Source organism: Prunus mume, linkage group LG1 (assembly GCF_029339155.1).
Source record: "Prunus mume cultivar Tortuosa linkage group LG1, ASM2933915v1, whole genome shotgun sequence".
Lineage (NCBI taxonomy): Eukaryota > Viridiplantae > Streptophyta > Magnoliopsida > Rosales > Rosaceae > Prunus > Prunus mume.
In genome coordinates, this window is record NC_142698.1 from 13,169,302 (window position 1) to 13,186,971 (window position 17,670).

General features: G+C 38.7%; 1 protein-coding gene, 2 long non-coding RNA genes and 1 pseudogene across 5 annotated transcripts; 1 reads left to right on the forward strand and 3 right to left on the reverse strand.

Annotated features, from left to right (window-relative positions):
- Positions 1-3,241: 3,241 nt before the first annotated feature.
- LOC148921048 (uncharacterized) lies at positions 3,242-5,088 on the reverse strand. Its single transcript, XR_016125982.1, has 2 exons — positions 4,924-5,088; positions 3,242-3,784 (listed from the first exon to the last, which is right to left on the reverse strand). It is a non-coding gene; the product is annotated as an uncharacterized LOC148921048 (long non-coding RNA).
- A 2,251-nt stretch (positions 5,089-7,339) lies between these two features.
- On the forward strand, positions 7,340-12,926 carry LOC103339303 (uncharacterized). Of its 2 annotated transcripts, XR_016125979.1 has the most exons (4): positions 7,340-7,830; positions 7,977-8,022; positions 8,431-8,527; positions 12,721-12,926. It is a non-coding gene; the product is annotated as an uncharacterized LOC103339303 (long non-coding RNA). The 2 variants fall into 2 exon arrangements; XR_016125980.1 differs by lacking the exon at positions 7,977-8,022.
- LOC148921049 (LRR receptor-like serine/threonine-protein kinase EFR) lies at positions 8,803-10,323 on the reverse strand. Its single transcript, XM_089044129.1, has one exon. The coding sequence runs from the start codon at positions 10,321-10,323 to the stop codon at positions 8,803-8,805; it is 1,521 nt and encodes a 506-aa protein (XP_088900255.1).
- Positions 12,927-14,026: 1,100 nt separating the features above from the next.
- LOC148921050 (LRR receptor-like serine/threonine-protein kinase EFR pseudogene) lies at positions 14,027-17,595 on the reverse strand (annotated as a pseudogene). Its single transcript, XR_016124993.1, has 2 exons — positions 14,593-17,595; positions 14,027-14,463 (listed from the first exon to the last, which is right to left on the reverse strand). The product of XR_016124993.1 is annotated as an LRR receptor-like serine/threonine-protein kinase EFR pseudogene (transcript).
- Between the last annotated feature and the right edge of the window lie 75 nt (positions 17,596-17,670).

A 17,670-nucleotide genomic window follows, 5' to 3' on the forward strand; every position in this document is an offset into this window, starting at 1 on the left:
TTAGGAGATACTATCATAATTGATTACAATATATATTTTCTTGTAAAGCACTGATGTAAATTCCTATATATACCTCCTTATGGAGAAGAATAAAACTTAGGGCATGTTTACGTATCAGTAACGGAAAAAGTAAGGAATCAGAGAATTTAGGAATCGAGGAACTACTGAATCGGTATGGGAAGAATCATTCTCATTAAGCTGTTTACTAAACATATGGAATTAGCAAAGGAATGTAATTGATTCCCATTGTTATTGTTTACTAATTTGCATGAATCAGAATCCAAATTAATTTTAGAATTATGGTAAAGTGGTAAGGGTATTTTTGGAAGTTATTAAGAGAAAACAGGAATGGGAATCGTATCGACTACTCCCCCCTAGTTGATCTGATACATAGTTTTGAGGGAATGTGATTACGGATTTTGAGGTGGGGCCCACTTATTTTTTCATTCTTAATTGCAAGTAAATGCTGGGGAAGTCATGAATGGAAATCATTCCCTTTCCTCTCATACCCATTAGAGCACTTCCACCTACAATGGCTAAGTCTAAGGTAAGGGCAAGCAAGGGCTGCCACTATTCACGTAAATAGTGTCAGCCTTTGCATTTATGGTTCCACCCATAAGGGCAAAGTCTAGGGCAAGTCTAAGGCAATTACTATTCACTTAAATTTATTTTTTATTTTTTATACTTAAACCATTGGTTTTGATAAGCTTTTCGGATAAGATTTTCAATTCCCAAGTGTTAATATTTATCGTAAAATCCTCACCTAAAAATCAAGATAACATTTTTGGATAAAATTTCGAAATTAAATTGGTGTGGAAACTGAATAATGTTGGTAGGTATGTATAGAAAAAATTTCCAGAATTTTTTGATATTTTTTTCATTTTTTTTGGCCAAAAATTGGACAACCGTTAGATTATACAAGATTTTTTGATCGGAGGCTCCAGGAGAAGCCATATGGCTTGTAATTATTGGGCAATGTGGGCTGGTGGGTCCAACAGTAAAAAAAAATGAAAATCAACTCACGACGCCAAGAGTCTGAGGTTTGGTGCCCAAGCAAGATTAGCCCTTGGCTTGCCCAGTGGTGGGACCCACCATTTGCTCGGGCCGATTGCTGCTACTGAGCTCCTTGGGCTCGCTAGGGCAGCCTTTTGCCTGGTTTTGGCTTCTGCGCTGGACTTGCTTTTATTGATACGTAAACATGCCCTTAACTTAAAATATTCAAACCATATTCATATTTTAACATGGTATCAGAGCAATCGATCCTAGGTTGTCTCTAAACCCTTATCTCAACTTTCTCACATTCAAATCCAAAACCTTAAATCAAATTCCTCATATTTTTCCCCAAATCTAAATCCCTCAAATATAAGGTCCTCAAATCCCCTTATCAAAATCCATAAACACATACCCTCAAATCATATACACATACCTCTCAAATCCAATTCCTATATCAAATTCATACATCAAATTCCTCAAATCAAATTCCTCCAATCAAAATTTCTCATGTTCTTAGATCACATCTTACTTCCACTGCGATGTCAAGAACCCCTATTATTCTCCCCTTTATTGCAGACTCACGTAAGCATGCGGTTAATCCTGCTGACCCAGCTACGGACTCGTGCTTCTATCACCACCACCAAAGGTTCTGCTTTTCATACATTCTCTCAAAAATCCGCATGGATTATAGACTCGGGTTCTACGAATCACATGACATTTGATCCTAGCCAACTTATTAGTCGCAAATCATCCACTCCGTCGGTGGTGTCTAATGCTAATGGTACCCCCTCCCTTATGGTTGGGGAGGGCTCTCTATCTCTCTCTACTTCCCTACATCTAAATTATGTATTGCTTGTTCCATCTTTAGACCATAAACTTACTACTACTTTGGGGTGTACTATAACATTTTGGCCAAATCATTGTGTTTTTTAGGACATCCTCACAGGAAAGACGATTAGTTGTGGTACTCGACGGGGCAAACTCTACTACTTGGACTAGGCACTAGATAGTGAGATCAAGGTTAGTCGAGCTTTCACAACCAGTGGAACTCATTCTGAGGGGGAGAGGGACAAAGTTTGGTTATGGCATAAACGTCTTGGGCATGCCTCGTTCGGTTATCTTAAGAAGTTATTTCCATCATTATTTTCCAGTCTTTATGTTTCTAGCTTCCAGTGTGATACGTGTGAATTGGTTAAGAGCCATCGTGTCCCGTTCCTATTAAGTTCAAATAAGAGTTTGGTTCTGTTTTCTCTTGTTCATTTTGATGTTTGGGGACCTGCTAAAATTGCTACTCCAACAGGAGCTCGATGATTTGTCACGTTTATAGATGATTGCACACGCATGACTTGAGTTTCCCTTCTCAAAACTCAAGGGGAAGTCAGTTCCAAGTTTCAACAGTTTTATCAAATGGTGAAGACTCAGTTGCATGCCAAAATTCAGGTTCTTCGTTCTGACAATGGCGGAGAATTTCTCAACCATGATCTTAATTAGTTCTTACAAAATCATGGCATCATACATCAACGCTCATGCCCTTCAATCAGCCTGATGTCATTTTCACTTCTTTATTCTCTGGTTTTCAAGGATTTTTACTCATTGCTATACACATTGAGAGGAACTCTTTCCAAGGAAACAGCATGGAGTGTCTTGTAATCATTAAAAGCAAAAACTTGTTTTTTTGGGGGTCAAGTTGGGGTGGTGAGCCGAGCCCAAAGGCCATTACAATATTGTACATCGTTCAGGATAGAACAAATGTTATGTACAGAGTGAAAAGAGGGCTTTTTATGTGCAACAAGCATAAAGGGCAAGGCCATTTTGGTGCATCTGGGACAAGAAAGATGGGGGACCGCTACCAAAATCTACAAGATCCATTTCATTGCCCAAACCCAGAATCCACTTGGAGTATCTCCACCACAACCCCAAAATATGGTTGGAAAGAAAATCAGATATAAACCTTATATTTGGGACCCTGTCATATCCATGGATGAGACATCCACAATATTTCACAAGTATAATTTGAAGTGGCAGCTCCATTGGATTCAATAGTAGCAGAGCACCAAGGAGCGGTCCGTGTATGATTGCTTCAATGGCTCCCGATTAAGTACAAGAATTTGTGCTTGATGTATGAGTCATTATATTGAGTCTTCTCTGGAACAGAGAATATTTGTTACTAGCTGCTCCAGGCGAAACCACTGGACTGGTAAGAGCAATTAATTAGAATAAGCAGCAAAGCATATGTACAAAAGACGGCAAACAAAACATGTGAAATCTTTAATTAAGCTGCAGTTGAGTAAGCCAAGATGCAGAAGCCGAGGCATAAACAAAATAAAACATCCTTACATAATGTCACACACATGGATACATACAGTATCCTTATTTGAATAGTTTTGTGCAAATAGATGAGGCTATTGATTGAGATCAGATAACAAACTTAGCCAGATATTGCCTATTGCTAGCTTCTTCTTCTTCTCAAATTGAGATATGAGTCTCTAGTTGCCTTCATTTTTTTGACAACGACATCCATTTGCATACGCTCAGATGGTGACATTGCAGAGCATGAAAGTCCTATCTGCATCACAGAAACCAAACATTCTTCCAATCTTGTTGCTTGGATAGGGCGGCCATCCTCATTGCTTGTAATTGGTCTTGCTCGTATGTCATTGTTGTATCTTTCATCATCACCAACTGCATGATTTCTTTCGATCAGCAATGAAGGGTCAACTATGTCCATGGCATGGTCAGGCATTGCCTTGGCTGTGAATTGGTGAATGCTTAATATGGATGGTAGGAGTGACTTCAAAAGGACAATTAAAAATCAATACAATAGAAAAACACTGGGAGTGAACCCTGTTAGTTATAAGTTAACAGAAGTTAATGTGATAGGAACATGTACAACATAGACCACCAAATGTACCTATAACCGAAGGAAAACTAGCTAAAGATAAATAAGGGCATGCACGATGATGAAGCTTAGCTATCAACATCCCTAAGGAAAGGACAATCACTCATTATGTGAGACACCTGGCCAGGCTTGAGGCATGCATGGTTCTCCCATTACGATTGGCCTTTTTATTTTCTGCCTGCAATGTAGACGAAATCAAATAGATCTCTAGATAATGATCCACTGTCAATCACTCTTGGTCTTCACCTCTTAAGTTCCCAGATTTTCTTCTCACTTGGTAGTTGGAATTTAGATCGCTATTTTCTGTTCACAAATACTATGACTGTCCCCTACAGTGCATTTCTATTATCTGTGCTATGTCCACAAACTCAAAATAAGAAGTCAACTTCAGAGTTGAGACTTTTATAATGATGCTTCATCTGCGCAAATTTTATACAGAGCTCAAAGGCCACAAGTAAGGAGTAAAATGCACTCATCAAACCTAGATAATTATTTATGCATTTCGTAGCTCCTCTATACCAACTGTACCAACTTCATGAACTTCAATTCCTTGTGGTCCCACACTCCCCTTGTGAAGTATTTCCGATGAAACCTTTCCTTGAGGCTTATCATTATCATATGTACTCATAAAAACTGCCTGGTGTCCCATCCAGCCTAAAATACTGTTGCACTAGATTAGCTAGACTCTGTATGACCTTATAAAGCCTTTCAAGAACTTCAGGTGTTGCGCCATAACACGAAAACCTAAAGTCATTATGCTACTTCCCTTCCCTACATGAAAAATCACGTAATGCTCTCCTAAACTGCAATCTCAAAATCCAACATTCGGCTCTCAATATAATCTTAATAAAATTCAAGAGCACATTTTCTACTGACAGGTACCCTCATACAACAATTGTCAAGAGCATATTTGAACAAATTAAAACCCCTACATTATCTAGCGTTTCAAACAAAATTCAAAATTGAAAAATTGAAAAAGCAATGAACTATTGAATACTAAAATTTACAATAAATGAACAGAGGCAACAGACCTTTACGACACGGGGAGAGCGAGAACTGAAAAGTCGGCCTAGGCGGGCGGCTAGGCGGTGGCTAGGAGGGCACTAGGCGGTCGCTAGGCGGTCGCTAGGTGGCTAGGCGGGCGCCTACGCGAGTTGGGTCTTTTTTCGGTGCCGAACCCGAAGGACGAAGCAGTGACTGGGGGAGAAAGTTCCATCCTCTGCGAATTCAAGCTTCGTGTTACATTTAAAGAGTATAGCCGATCGGCTGTACTTTTAAAATATTCGAATGTAATTAGAAAGTATAGCCGTGCGGCATCATTTTTGCTTTGTCCAGGGCACGTGCAGCATCCGCTATGAGAGCTCTTTGCTTTAAACTCAAGGAAGGATGCAAAATGCAGAAAGGACGCTCTGATACCACTTGATGCAGTTCAAGTATGAACTCGCAGAGCTTGTTACTATTTTTTTCCTTGTGGATTTCCTTACTACTCTTCACCTTGTTTCTTACTTGTTTTGCACTTCAAAGTATGCTGATAATCTCGTTGGCTAAAAACGTATGTGAATAATTTCACAATCTACTGTCTACTAGATCCCTCCTCTAGTTTATGAATCTTCGAGGTAATTTATTTCATTTAAAAGTAAACTAAAGTCATAATTTCATTTAATATGGAGAAAAGAGTACCAGAAGATGCCTTCTGCCATTACTCAGACTATTTTTTTTTTCAATTTCTTTCTGAAGATGTGATAGAGATTCATGGTCATTTCAGAATCCTCATGGTGGTTTTGGATTATTAAGCATATCCTATTACATGGGCTTCTTCCTGTTCTGTCAATAGTATGCTGATAATATTGCAGAAGCGTCAGTAATATGATTTGATGTGGAAGAAAATAGACCAGCTTGACCAAATGAGAATACAGTATGCTGATTATTTGCTGATATGCTCTACGTTTTACTTGTTTGGCAGATTGGGGACCGAAGGTTGATGTTGTTGTTTTTTGTTTTCTTGACCTTGCTTCAAGATTCACTTGCGGAGTGGCTTGAAGCTGGTGAACAGCCTGTCTATATTGGATTTGATAGCCTTGTGAGTTTGTTGCGGCTTTCTCTATTCATGTTATTCTTTTCCCAGTTCTATCCCAGAGTAGCTCTGTTTGTCCTTACCCTAAAAAAATTACTTGTTCCTTCCCAATTTAAACAATCAACCAAAGCCACAATCTCCAAAGAGCGACCACCTTGTTAGTGTTTTCTGAGATTTTGGAAGGCAGAGTGATAAAGAAGAAAAGAAGAATTTAGAGCAAAGATTTCTGTCCCATACGTGTAGCAGCAGAATGTTCTATTCCCTTCAGTCACTCTCTCTTCCTTACAACCTCACGCACATAGTGTGAGCGAACTGAGCTGGTCTGGAATGGACCCAATAAGCTCGTTGAAAGCTAGATGAAGCCCTCTTCAGTTGTGTACAGTGTGATATGTTAGATGGAATTTTCCCGCTGAAGGAATTTAGAGACAGGTTGAGATACTGCAGGCTCAGTAAACGACCCATTTCTTGAGGAATTTCGCTATGAAAGCTGTTGTTTCTGAGGTTGATTCGTGTAAGATGAGTAAGATTCCCAATAGAAGGTGGTATGGATCCTACCAGTTTTTGAGAATTCAGGTTCAAAATCAAGACTCTTGGTGGAATGGTTGCATTTAACGCCAACCCAAATGCAAAAATTAATGGAATCATTCCATGAGCTCATGACATGCAGAGGATCTTGAGTGATTCTTTTCTTCAAGTCAAGCAGTGCCAGGCGATGGGTTTCATTTCCAAAAGTATTGCTACTGGGTAGAGTTACAGATTCCAGACATGTGCTCATGCTCAAAAGAATGAGCCCAAGAAGGAACTTGAACAAAATCAGCCTACCATGAGTACACCGTGAATGCATATTTCTAGCTTCTTCTTGTAGATTGAGATGGTGACATTTTACCAAAATCTACAAGATTAACTTTAATTTCCCAAACCCAGATGTAAGACACTTGTAAATAAATGATCTCCACAATCTCAATCTCAGCACCATATAAATTAAAATTTTGAAGCTCCACCAAGTCATATCCTCTGTGTTTATGTTCTTTTTTGACAAAGTCGTATCCAGAAGCTCTGATGAGGTCCACTTGAATTACTCTAGACTAAGGTATGTTTCTTGGAACCCAAGCTAGCCATGACATTGTTGGTGTATTACCATGGGTCCAGCCCATGAGAGAATACTATCGGTGTAGTCAAAAGGTGGATAATCATTGCCAACACAATGATGACACCATTATAATATTAAAAAGACAAAGGATGATGTTGGGCAAATAATGTTGCCAGTGGCTCATATCCGTTGGAAGTAAATCCCAAGGCTTCTCAAGCCTTCCTTGCTCAATTATAAAAGGGACGCTAGTTCTTCATTTGCGGAGTAGAAGCCGAGAGGCAGAGAGAAGTGAGAGAACACCATCCAAAAGCCATCAGTATTCACTACTAGAAAAATGCTCTATTAAAGACCGATATAAAAACAGTCTCTATAGAATGCTATTGGAGACTGATAATAGAAACAGTCCCTATAAAATGTCATTGGATACGGATTAATAATTTTCATGACTAATTATTTGAATAAAGTAGAGAATAAAGCATGGAAAAACTGAAAATCGTGCCTAAACCCTCCATCATTTCCAGTAAGGCACGAACCAACACAAAGACAGTGCCATCTAAAATTTTGACAGCTGTATACACTCTCAGATTTTGGTTTTCAATTTTCTTTTCTTTCTTCAGGCAAGCAAGTCATCGCTCTCGCTCTCACTCCTCACTCTATCAACCCTATCTCGTTCTCTCTCTCAACTCTGGATCCACCTCCTCCCTCCTCTCTCTCAATCTCACTCAGATCCTCTTCTCTCTCAGATCTCGCTGCCTCTCTGGGCTTTAATCTAAGGTATGAAAATCCCTAAGCTTTCGATGTTTGGGTGTTTCTGATTTGGTGTTTTTGGATTGGTTTAATTTGTCGGTATTTGATATTTGGACTATTTTTGTTTTTCTGTTGCTGTATTTTTGGTTTTGATGTTATCGTTGCTAATTTAGGAAAGAGAAGCTTTGAAAGAAAAAGGGGAGAGAAATAAGAGGGAAGGTATTCTATTGTTCTGTTCTTGTGCATTTGATTTGTTACTGATTTTCTCTTTTATTGGCACCTGTGATTTTGTCTGTATTAAAATCATGGGTTGCATGAACTATACTAGCAAGACGACTGTGGGGGGCTTTAGTTAATTAATTGTAACATATGCTACATATTTGGAACCATTGCAAATTAACAAGACATTAGTTTTGGGGTGATTCAATCAGGAACCAATTAATCTTTCAAAAGAAAAACAAAACTGAGAAGTGGGTTTTAGTCATAATGGAACCTTGGAATTTACATATATTGAAAGCAGAGTAGTCGTAGCTAGGCATCATTGTTTTACATATGCACTTAAAATTTACCTAAGTAATTTTGTCATCATTGTTTTAATTACTAGCTAGCTTGAAATTTGGTTTGCAGTTTAGGTCATCAGGGGATTCTATTGTCCATTTAGCGGTTGATGCCAAGTAACTCGTGCGTATATTACATATTGGCTCTGTGGATGTGCTTAAAATAGGTATGTAGTGCACTGCTCTTGGTTTGCTTTCGTTCATTACAAATTGTGAATCCCGTGGCTCTTCTTGTTTTGTACAATTAGACTTGATATTTGCAGCTGTTGAACTGGATCCTTAATGTTTTGAGAGCGTTTTTGTAGTTTTATCAATATAATCTCATCCCTAGTTGTCGATGTTTTATAAGCAGTTTGCAATTTTTAGACCATCTATAAGGTTTGAGTATAAGAGAGTGAGGTAGTTGTCTTGTCTCTTCCACTTTTAGTGGATAGACAATTGCCTAGGTGAAATTAACTAAAAACAATGTTCTAAAACAATTTCTTTCAAATTTTATGTTTGGATATGTTGGTAATTTTAAGAAGCAGAAGATGTCTGATTCATCCACTAACTTTTGAAGCTTCCCAATTCCATCAGGGACTGTACCACTCAGATAGTTAAACTCCACTGCTAATGAGGTCAAGTTCACAAGATTTCCAATTTCTTTAGGGAGGCTTCCGTGGATCAAATTGATCCCAAAACTAAGATCTTTTAGTTGGGTAGAAAGGTTGGCTATGGATGGTGGAAATTCTCCTCCAAATTGATTTCGAGAAAGATCCAATATCTCTAGGCTAGTACAATTAGCCAAGAAACTGAGAAAATTCAAATTGCCAGTTTTCCCTTTTCCCAGACTATTCCCAGCAAAGCTTATCCAAACTAAGCTTGGCAACCTTCCGAGATTTTCAGCAGGGAGTGTCCCAGTGAGACCGTTAGAAGTAAAATCAAGCAACCGAAGTCTAGAAGAATTTAACAATGATGCAGGAACACTTCCTGTGAATTTGTTGGCACCACTGTAAAAGCATTCGAGATTAGGAAGATTAATGGCGAAATTTGGTGGTAGCTCTCCATGAAGCTGGTTGGCTACAACACTGAAATTGTATATGGAAGAAATATTATAGATTGAAGAAGGGACAATACCAGACAAATTATTCTGCCCAAGAAAGAGTTCCCCCAGGCTTGTCAGACGTCCGAGCTCGTTGGGTATGCTTCCATGAAAATTGTTGCGACCAAGAGCAATGCCTTCCAAGGATGAAAAGTTTCCAATCCAATTTGGGATGGTTCCAGTGAGATTGTTGTGAGAAAGTGCTAGGCTATTTAAACTCATCAATGATCTGAGGTTGTCGGGAATCGACCCAGTAATTGCATTGATTTGAAGATCCAGCACCCTTAGTTGGGTACAGTGCGATATGTTAGTTGGAATTTTCCCGCCGAAGGAATTATCAAACAGCCCGAGATATTGCAGGCTTCGTAGACGACCCATTTCTTGAGGAATTTCACCACTGAAGTAGTTGTTCATCAGGTTGATTTTAGTAAGATGAGTAAGATTTCCAACAGAAAGCGGTAAGGAGCCTACCAAGTTTAGAGAACTAAGGTCCAAAACCAAGACTCTTTTGGCGGAACGGTTGCACGTAACGCCAACCCAACTGCAGAAATGCATGGAAGAATTCCACGAGCTCATGACATGGAACGGATCTTGAGTGATTCTTTTCTTCAAGTCCAGCAGCGCCTCACGATCAGTTTCATTTCCAAAACCATTACCGTTGGCACTGGGTAGAGTTGTGCTCATGCATAAGAGAATGAGCCCAAGAAGGAACTTGAACAAAATCAGCCTACCATGAGTTCTACGTGAGTGCTCCATCCTTTTTTGTAATAACAGAGCAAATTGGAAACCAAGTACGTTTGTGTCTCTCCTCCTTTTTTTTCTTCTTCTTCTTTTGCTGTCAAAATAAGAAACCAAGTCTGAGTTTCGTTTACAGGAATGCATAACAAGGAGCATATATAGTCTAAGATCCCACTGTGTCTGTCTAGCATTGACGGTTTAAAAGTACAGAGAAGGAAAAATTGAAGTATATTTTTTTTCTGGACTAGACAAAAATAAAAATCCAAATATAGATATGAATTTGGACAAAATTGGACAATTGAGATGGGCCTCTGCATTCAATCAAATCACAAGCAACAATTTCTCCAATTCATAGTATCGTTTTTTAGACTATTACTGCTTTGAAAATGTCCTTTAATTTGTAGGGAGTAGGAAGATACAAATTTCAAATACAGACAAAAAAAAAAGTTCGCATTCCCAAACATGAGACACAATTACCCCAGGAAAATAAAATCAATTCTTCTCCTTTGGTCATATTTATCGAAAAGCAAATATGATCATTGATAGTCTTGCTACCTTAAATTATCAGTATCAACAAGGTAGTATTATGTTTAATATATAGGATTTCAAAATTTACGGAGAATCTTCCTTGTAATTTACTTCATATTTATATAATAGTAAAAAGACTAAAAAAATTAGTGTAATCAAATTTTATATAGAGGCTGTCGTTCTTTTTCCCCGTGCAGCTTGTCCTGTTTAGGACATTTTCCAGTGCTTTTCACTTTCCAGGTGTTGACGCAGAAAAATGGTTCGCACTTTCCCGCAGTAACTTAGTGATATGGGGCCTTCGGTATTCCCTGGGCCTCGGTAGGGCGTGCGATCTGCAAGATAGCACACGGTCGGTAAGACCTAGGGCATCGGTGTGGTACCACCAAGGCTCTCCGATGCTTAAGTAAGTACGGATTTAGTAAAGTTGAACTACAGATCAATAGGCAGTATATCGTAAGTTCTGATTACCTCCTTTTTGGGATAGTTATTCTCTTTTATAGACCTTGGGAGGTGTGCAAGTTGTTTAGAATTTCGTTGTGGGACTGTGGACTCCAATTGTGGGACTGCCATGTGTCCCGAAGGAAATGTTGCCCTAGCCACGGGTGCGGTAAGGATGGTGCCGAAGGCTACCATAGTGGAGCGCGGTTTTATTCCACATGTCTGGCTCTCATAGGCTGCTTATTTTGGGTATAAACACCAGGAAACTTCATTGCCTTCTTCCACCATCTCCTCACGACAGAGAAGTCTTGGCTGGACCTTTCTGTCTCTTAATAGGAGCCAGAGTAGGACAACACCCAGAGGGTAAGAAGGCAGGCGTTGTTGACCTGGTAGAAAAACACAAGTCAAGTGTTAGATTTTAGACATCAATTTGGGTTCTTGTACTGCCCACTCACCAATTACCACGATCAAGATTTGAAAAGTCACTAGAGCATTTCCAACGATATAAGTAAACGAAGTAGGTAAAAAGTGTACTGATGTGGCATGCTGCTTATTTAATGGCTTTTTGGAAAAAACTGCTTATTTCAATGGACTAGGTAAATGAATTAAGCAATGCAACATTATATTATTTATTTTTATCTTTTACATTTACCGCATTTCACATAGCACAAAAAAAATTGTATTATATAAAAATAAAATTTTGTACGGTCCAATATACCTCTTCACTTTGAAGTAGACAATATTGTCTTATTTGTGAGAGTAAGTATATTTTGTCAACCATTTGCCTCTTCCTTTGTAAACATAAAAATGTTGATGTGGTAAGAGCATCTCCAAAGGAGTATGCAAATGAAATAGGTAAAATTATACTTTGACAACCTAAGTGATATTTTGCCTACTCATTTGCTTCATGAAAAAAGTTGGTCACACCAATGGACTAGACAATGCATATGCAAGGACACATCAACACTAATTTGGTCTTAAATTCCTTGCTAGTGCTAGACCCGGTGAAAGCTTGACTCTAATTTGGTTGGTCCTCACATTTTCTAGCTATCTCAATATTTCTTTTATATTTATTTCATAGGGTTCATTTCAATTTGGTGTCTTGCAGTTATACCCTTAAAGCATGTTTTTCGTTGTGTTTTCAATTTTAAAACAATGAAGTACCCGTCCTTTACAGTCAACGTGTTCTTAGTCTTAAATTTGTATGTTTTGGCCGACCGAGATTAATCCCACCCTTCGGGTGCGGGGACACACCTCATGGTATTTTTAAATAAAAAAAAGAAAAAAGAAAAAAAGAAATCCCACTACAATGAATAATGCTAGTAATGTGAGGAGGCAAATTAAAGTCAAGCTTTCACCGTGTCTATCAAGTTGTGCTCGTGAGTCATGACTAACTTGCTGACTTGTTATAGTCACTAAACATAGATGGCTGGCCCTGCATGATATAATATGAATTGGAGAAATTGTTGGTTGTGATTTGATTGAATGCAATAACACTACAATGAATAATGCGTAGGCCCATCGATGCACCAATTTTCCAAGAGGAGTGGTTTTTTATTTATTTTCTATCTGCAGGGCCTTTACTACAGTGGTACTGCGAGTCTTGAAAGACAGACTGCAACTCCCTAATGTTGTTAAAAATGCATTTCCTGACCAAATATCACAAGTTTTGGATCAATTAACTAGTAAAGAGAGATGCTTCAATTAACTAGTTTATGATATTTTTGTTCTCATCACGTTGTGAAATCTTTACCCCAATGCTATGACCGTGTTTCGATTTTGATGTTTCTTTAACCGGTGCGATGCTTAGAACTCTTATTAACAATATAAGAGTGGCAAACAACAATAAACTTTAAAGCCTGTAATCGGAGTTCCTAAAAATTTCATACCTTACCTCTAGTCTAGGTAATCAAACCCACAAGCCACCTCTAGTCTAGAGTAAAAAATATCTTACAATGGTCTGCTATTCTCTGTGTTAAGGACTGTTTGGTGTGCGGTTCCAACTTGTGAGAGTGAGTGAGTGGGGCTCCCAAGGTTGATGAATTTTGAGCAAGACATCTAATCAAATTATACAATTGATGGAGACGCACACCGGAGAAAATGGGACTTTTTGATGGAGCATGCATGTAGACGTAATTTAAGTCCACAGAGAACCCGTCAGTTGATTGAACGAGTTCTAAGATAAATCTGATTTCCAACCTTGATAAGAATGTGAAGTTACAAGGGAACCTCTCGACTTTTTGACCTTTTGAACGAGAAAGAATGAAGCATGAAGGGCAAGTAGTCGTTGAGATGAATGGGACTTTTTGATGCAGCAGGCATGTAGACGTAATTTTGGGAGGCCACCAAAATTGTATAGGAAGAGAAAGCTTGGGATAAACTCATCAGCTACGAGGATTCTGCTATTGGGAAAATTTCAACTGTTCGGTATATTTGTGTTTATCTTTGTAAAATGAAAATAGGGTCATGAAATTTGCTCCCTTGATAATGTCTTTGTATGCATCTTACTTTTTAGCATTCACAATATACCCAAGCCTAGGAGCATGGTTTCATAGTGGCACCACCAATGGAAAAATAAAAGAAGAAAGAAAAAGGAAAGGTATAAACAGAATAGAACATCCTTCCCATACTCTGTATATAAAATGCTGAAGTCACAAGAACCAGCTGCTAATTGAAGATCAATATAGCAAAATAAGAAGCAAAGCATATATACGAGCAAAACGAAGAAGCCCATGCATAAACAGAATAAAACATCATTACATAATGTCACAGACATTGGTACATATAATATCCTTATTCGAATAGTTTCTTGCAAATAGATGCGGCTACAGATTTGAGACCAGATAAGAAACTTAGCCCTGTCTTGAATATTTCTAGCTTCTTATTCTCCTTCTTCTTCTCAATTGAGATATGAGTCTCTAGCTGCCTTCATTTTGTTCACAACAACATCCATTTGTATCCGCTCAGATGGTAATATTGCAGAGCATGAGAGTCCTATCTCCATTACCGAAACCAAACACTCCTCCAATCTTGTTGCAAGGACAGGGCTGCCATCATGATAACTTCTAACTGTCCTTGCTCGTATGTCATTGTTGTATATTTCATAATCACCATCTGCATCATCTCTTACAACGAGCAATGAAGGATCAATTACGTCCATGGCATGGTCAGGCATTGCCATGGCTGCGAATTGGTGAATGCTTAGACCTTCTGTGAACATGTCATCTGTAGGTCTTCTTCCTGTGAACATTCCTAGCAATAGTATTCCAAAGCTATAAATATCTCCCAAGATGGAAACTTGGCCTCCCATGCCATACTCTGTCATTCATTACATGCATTAGAATGTCACAGTCAAATAATCTTTAGATCTTAGATCTCATTTTTGAGTTTTATAGGAAGAAAAAAAAAGGCGATTAACTTATTTTGAAGAGTGGTAGAAACTCATACCCGGAGGAATGTAACCGATGGAACCCCTTAGCCCAGCAGAAATGGTTTGACTTTGAGAGGAACTATCTGATGCTTCGAAGAGGAACCTTGCTAAACCAAAGTCACCAACATGGGCTACCATATCATCACCAAGAAGAACATTGCTTGGCTTTAGATCACAATGAACAATGGTTGTTTCACAATGGTGGTGGAGATGATCTAATGCAGAAGCAACATCAATTGCAATATTGAGCCTTCGGATAAGGCTCAATCTCTTACTTTGAGATTCATCATCATCTCTTGGATGCAACCATGAGTCTAGACTTCCATTTTCCATGAACTCGAAAATTAGACTATTGAAGTTATTACCCTGATTATCAATGCTCGAGCATGCACTTATGATCTTGAGAAGATTACGGTGTGGTAGTATGCTTCTTAAAACTTTGCATTCATCAATGAAACTCTTGGAAGCTCCTTGTTGTTGAAGGTTTAGTACCTTAACAGCAACTACCCTCCCATCAGTAGGAAGTACTCCTTTGTAAACAGAACCAAAACTTCCCGAACCAATCAGATTGTCCACAGAGAACCCGCCAGTTGATTGAACAAGTTCTGAGTAAGAAATTGATTTCCAACCCTTATAACAATGTGAAGCTGCAGGTCCACCTCTTGACTTTTTCACCTTTGAACGAGCAATGAGGAAGCATGACAAAGCGATTATGAATGCAAGTGCACAAGCTACAGGAATGATTACCTTTGGGGCAAGTAGTCGTTGAGATGAATGGGACTTTTTTATGGAGCAGGCATGTAGACGTAATTTTGGGAGGCCACCACAAAGCTTATTGTTTCCAATAACTGAGAGACGACTTGCATTTGAAAAGATCCCTTCTTTTGGCAATTCACCCTCAAAATCATTATAAGAAAGATTGAGATGGTTAAGATGCGTTAACATGCCTAAAAATTCAGGAATCTGCCCAGATAAGTTGTTGCGTGAAATATCTATTTCTTCCAAACTTGTTAAACTTTTAAGAGATTGAGGAATTGTTCCTTCAAATTCATTACCTTCCAAATACAGGCGCATCAACATAATACAACTGCCAAGAGTTGTTGGAATTTCGCCTGATAACTTATTTCCTGATACATCCAGCTCCACAAGATTTACCAAATCACCCACTTCATGTGGTAACAAACCAGTTAAATAATTTTGAGAAATGTCCAAAGAAATTGAAAGGGATGAAACTTCGACAAGCTCTCTAGGTATGGTGCCTGTTATATTGTTATAAGAAAGGTTGAGTTCGAGTAGACTTTGGCAATTCCCAAGACTTGGAGGTATACTTCCCTCAAACCTATTGTTGAACATGTACAGTTGTGTCAATGAAGTCAAGTTACCCAGAGAGGACGCTATTGGTCCAGAAAATTTGTTATCATTCAAAAACAGTCCCACTAACTTTTGAAGCTTCCCAATTCCATCTGGGACTGTACCAGTTAGATGGTTAAAGTCCAGTGCTAACATGGTTAAGTTTACAAGACTTCCAATGTCGTCAGGAATGCTTCCGTGGATTAAATTGCCCCCCAAATAAAGAGATGTTAGTTGGGTAGAAAGGTTGGCTATGGATCGTGGAAATTCTCCTCCAAATTGATTACTAGAAAGATCCAATGTCTCTAGGCTAGTACAATTAGCCAAGAAGCTGAGGAAATTCAAATCGTCAGTTTTCCTGTTTCCCAAACTATTCTCAGCAAAGTTTAGTCTAACTAAGGTTCGCAAGGTTCCAATATTTTCAGCAGGGAGTGTCCCCGTGAAACCATTTAAAGGAAAATCAAGGATCTGAATTCTAGAAGAATTTAACAACGATGCGGGAACAGTTCCTGTGAATTTGTTGCTACCACACATAAAAATTTCGAGATTAGGAAGATTAATGCCGAGATTTCGTGGTAGCTCTCCATGGAGCTGGTTGACAGCAACACTAAAATGCTTTATGGAAGAAATATTTAGATTGAAGAAGGAATAATACCATACAGATTATTCGCTGCTAGCGAGAACACCTCCAAGCTTGTCAGACGCCCGAGCTCACTGGGTATGCTCCCATGAAAATTGTTGCGAGTCAGACGAAGGCCTTTTAGAGATGAAAAATTTCCAATCCAATTTGGGATAGTTCCAGTCAGTTTGTTGCTATAAAGTTCTAGGTGATTTAAACTCATCAATGATCTGAGGTCGTCGGGAATCGACCCAGTAATCGCATTGAATCGAAGATCCAGCACCCTTAGTTGGGTACAGTGCGATATGTTAGTTGGAATTTTCCAGCCCAAGGAATTTTGAGACAGGTTGAGAGCTTGCAGGCTTCGTAGACGACCCATTTCTTGAGGAATTTCACCATGGAAGTTGTTGTTTGTGAGGCTGAGTCCAGTAAGATAAGTAAGATTTCCAATAGAAGGTGGTAGAGAGCCTGCCAATTTATAAGAACTCAAGTCCAAAATCAAGACTCTTTTGGTGGAAGGGTTGCACGTAACGCCAACCCAACTGCAGAAATGAATTGAATCATTCCATGAGCTCATGACATGGAGAGGATCTTGAGTGATTCTTTTCTTCAAGTCCAGCAGCGCCACGCGATCAGTTTCATTTCCAGAAGCATTAGCACTGGCACTGGGTAGCGTTGCAGATTCCAAAGGTGTGCTCATACATAAAATGATGAACCCATGAAGGAATGTAAACAAAATCAGCCTACTATGAGTAGTGCGTGAGTGCTCCATCCCTTTTTGTAAAAACAGAGCAAATCAGAAACCAAGTGTTTTTTTTTTTTTTTTTTGGGTGGATCGAAAGTGTTTTGTTTATATGAATGCATGCATAAGAAAGAAGAAACCCTACGATACTCATATATAGAAAAGAATGTTGAAGACCAAATTAGAGTCAAGCTCCCACCGTGTCTAGAAAGCAACAGATACTGTGACTCGCTTGACTAAGCAATTTTCTTTTGAGTAATTTCTTTGAGTAAACTTGTTGGCTTATTGTGAATATTGTCGTTTGTAATTTCTCAAAACAGCTAAACTCAGAATTTTATGTTATTAGATGAGTTTTTTATAGCTCCAGCAGCTAAACCCCGCCAA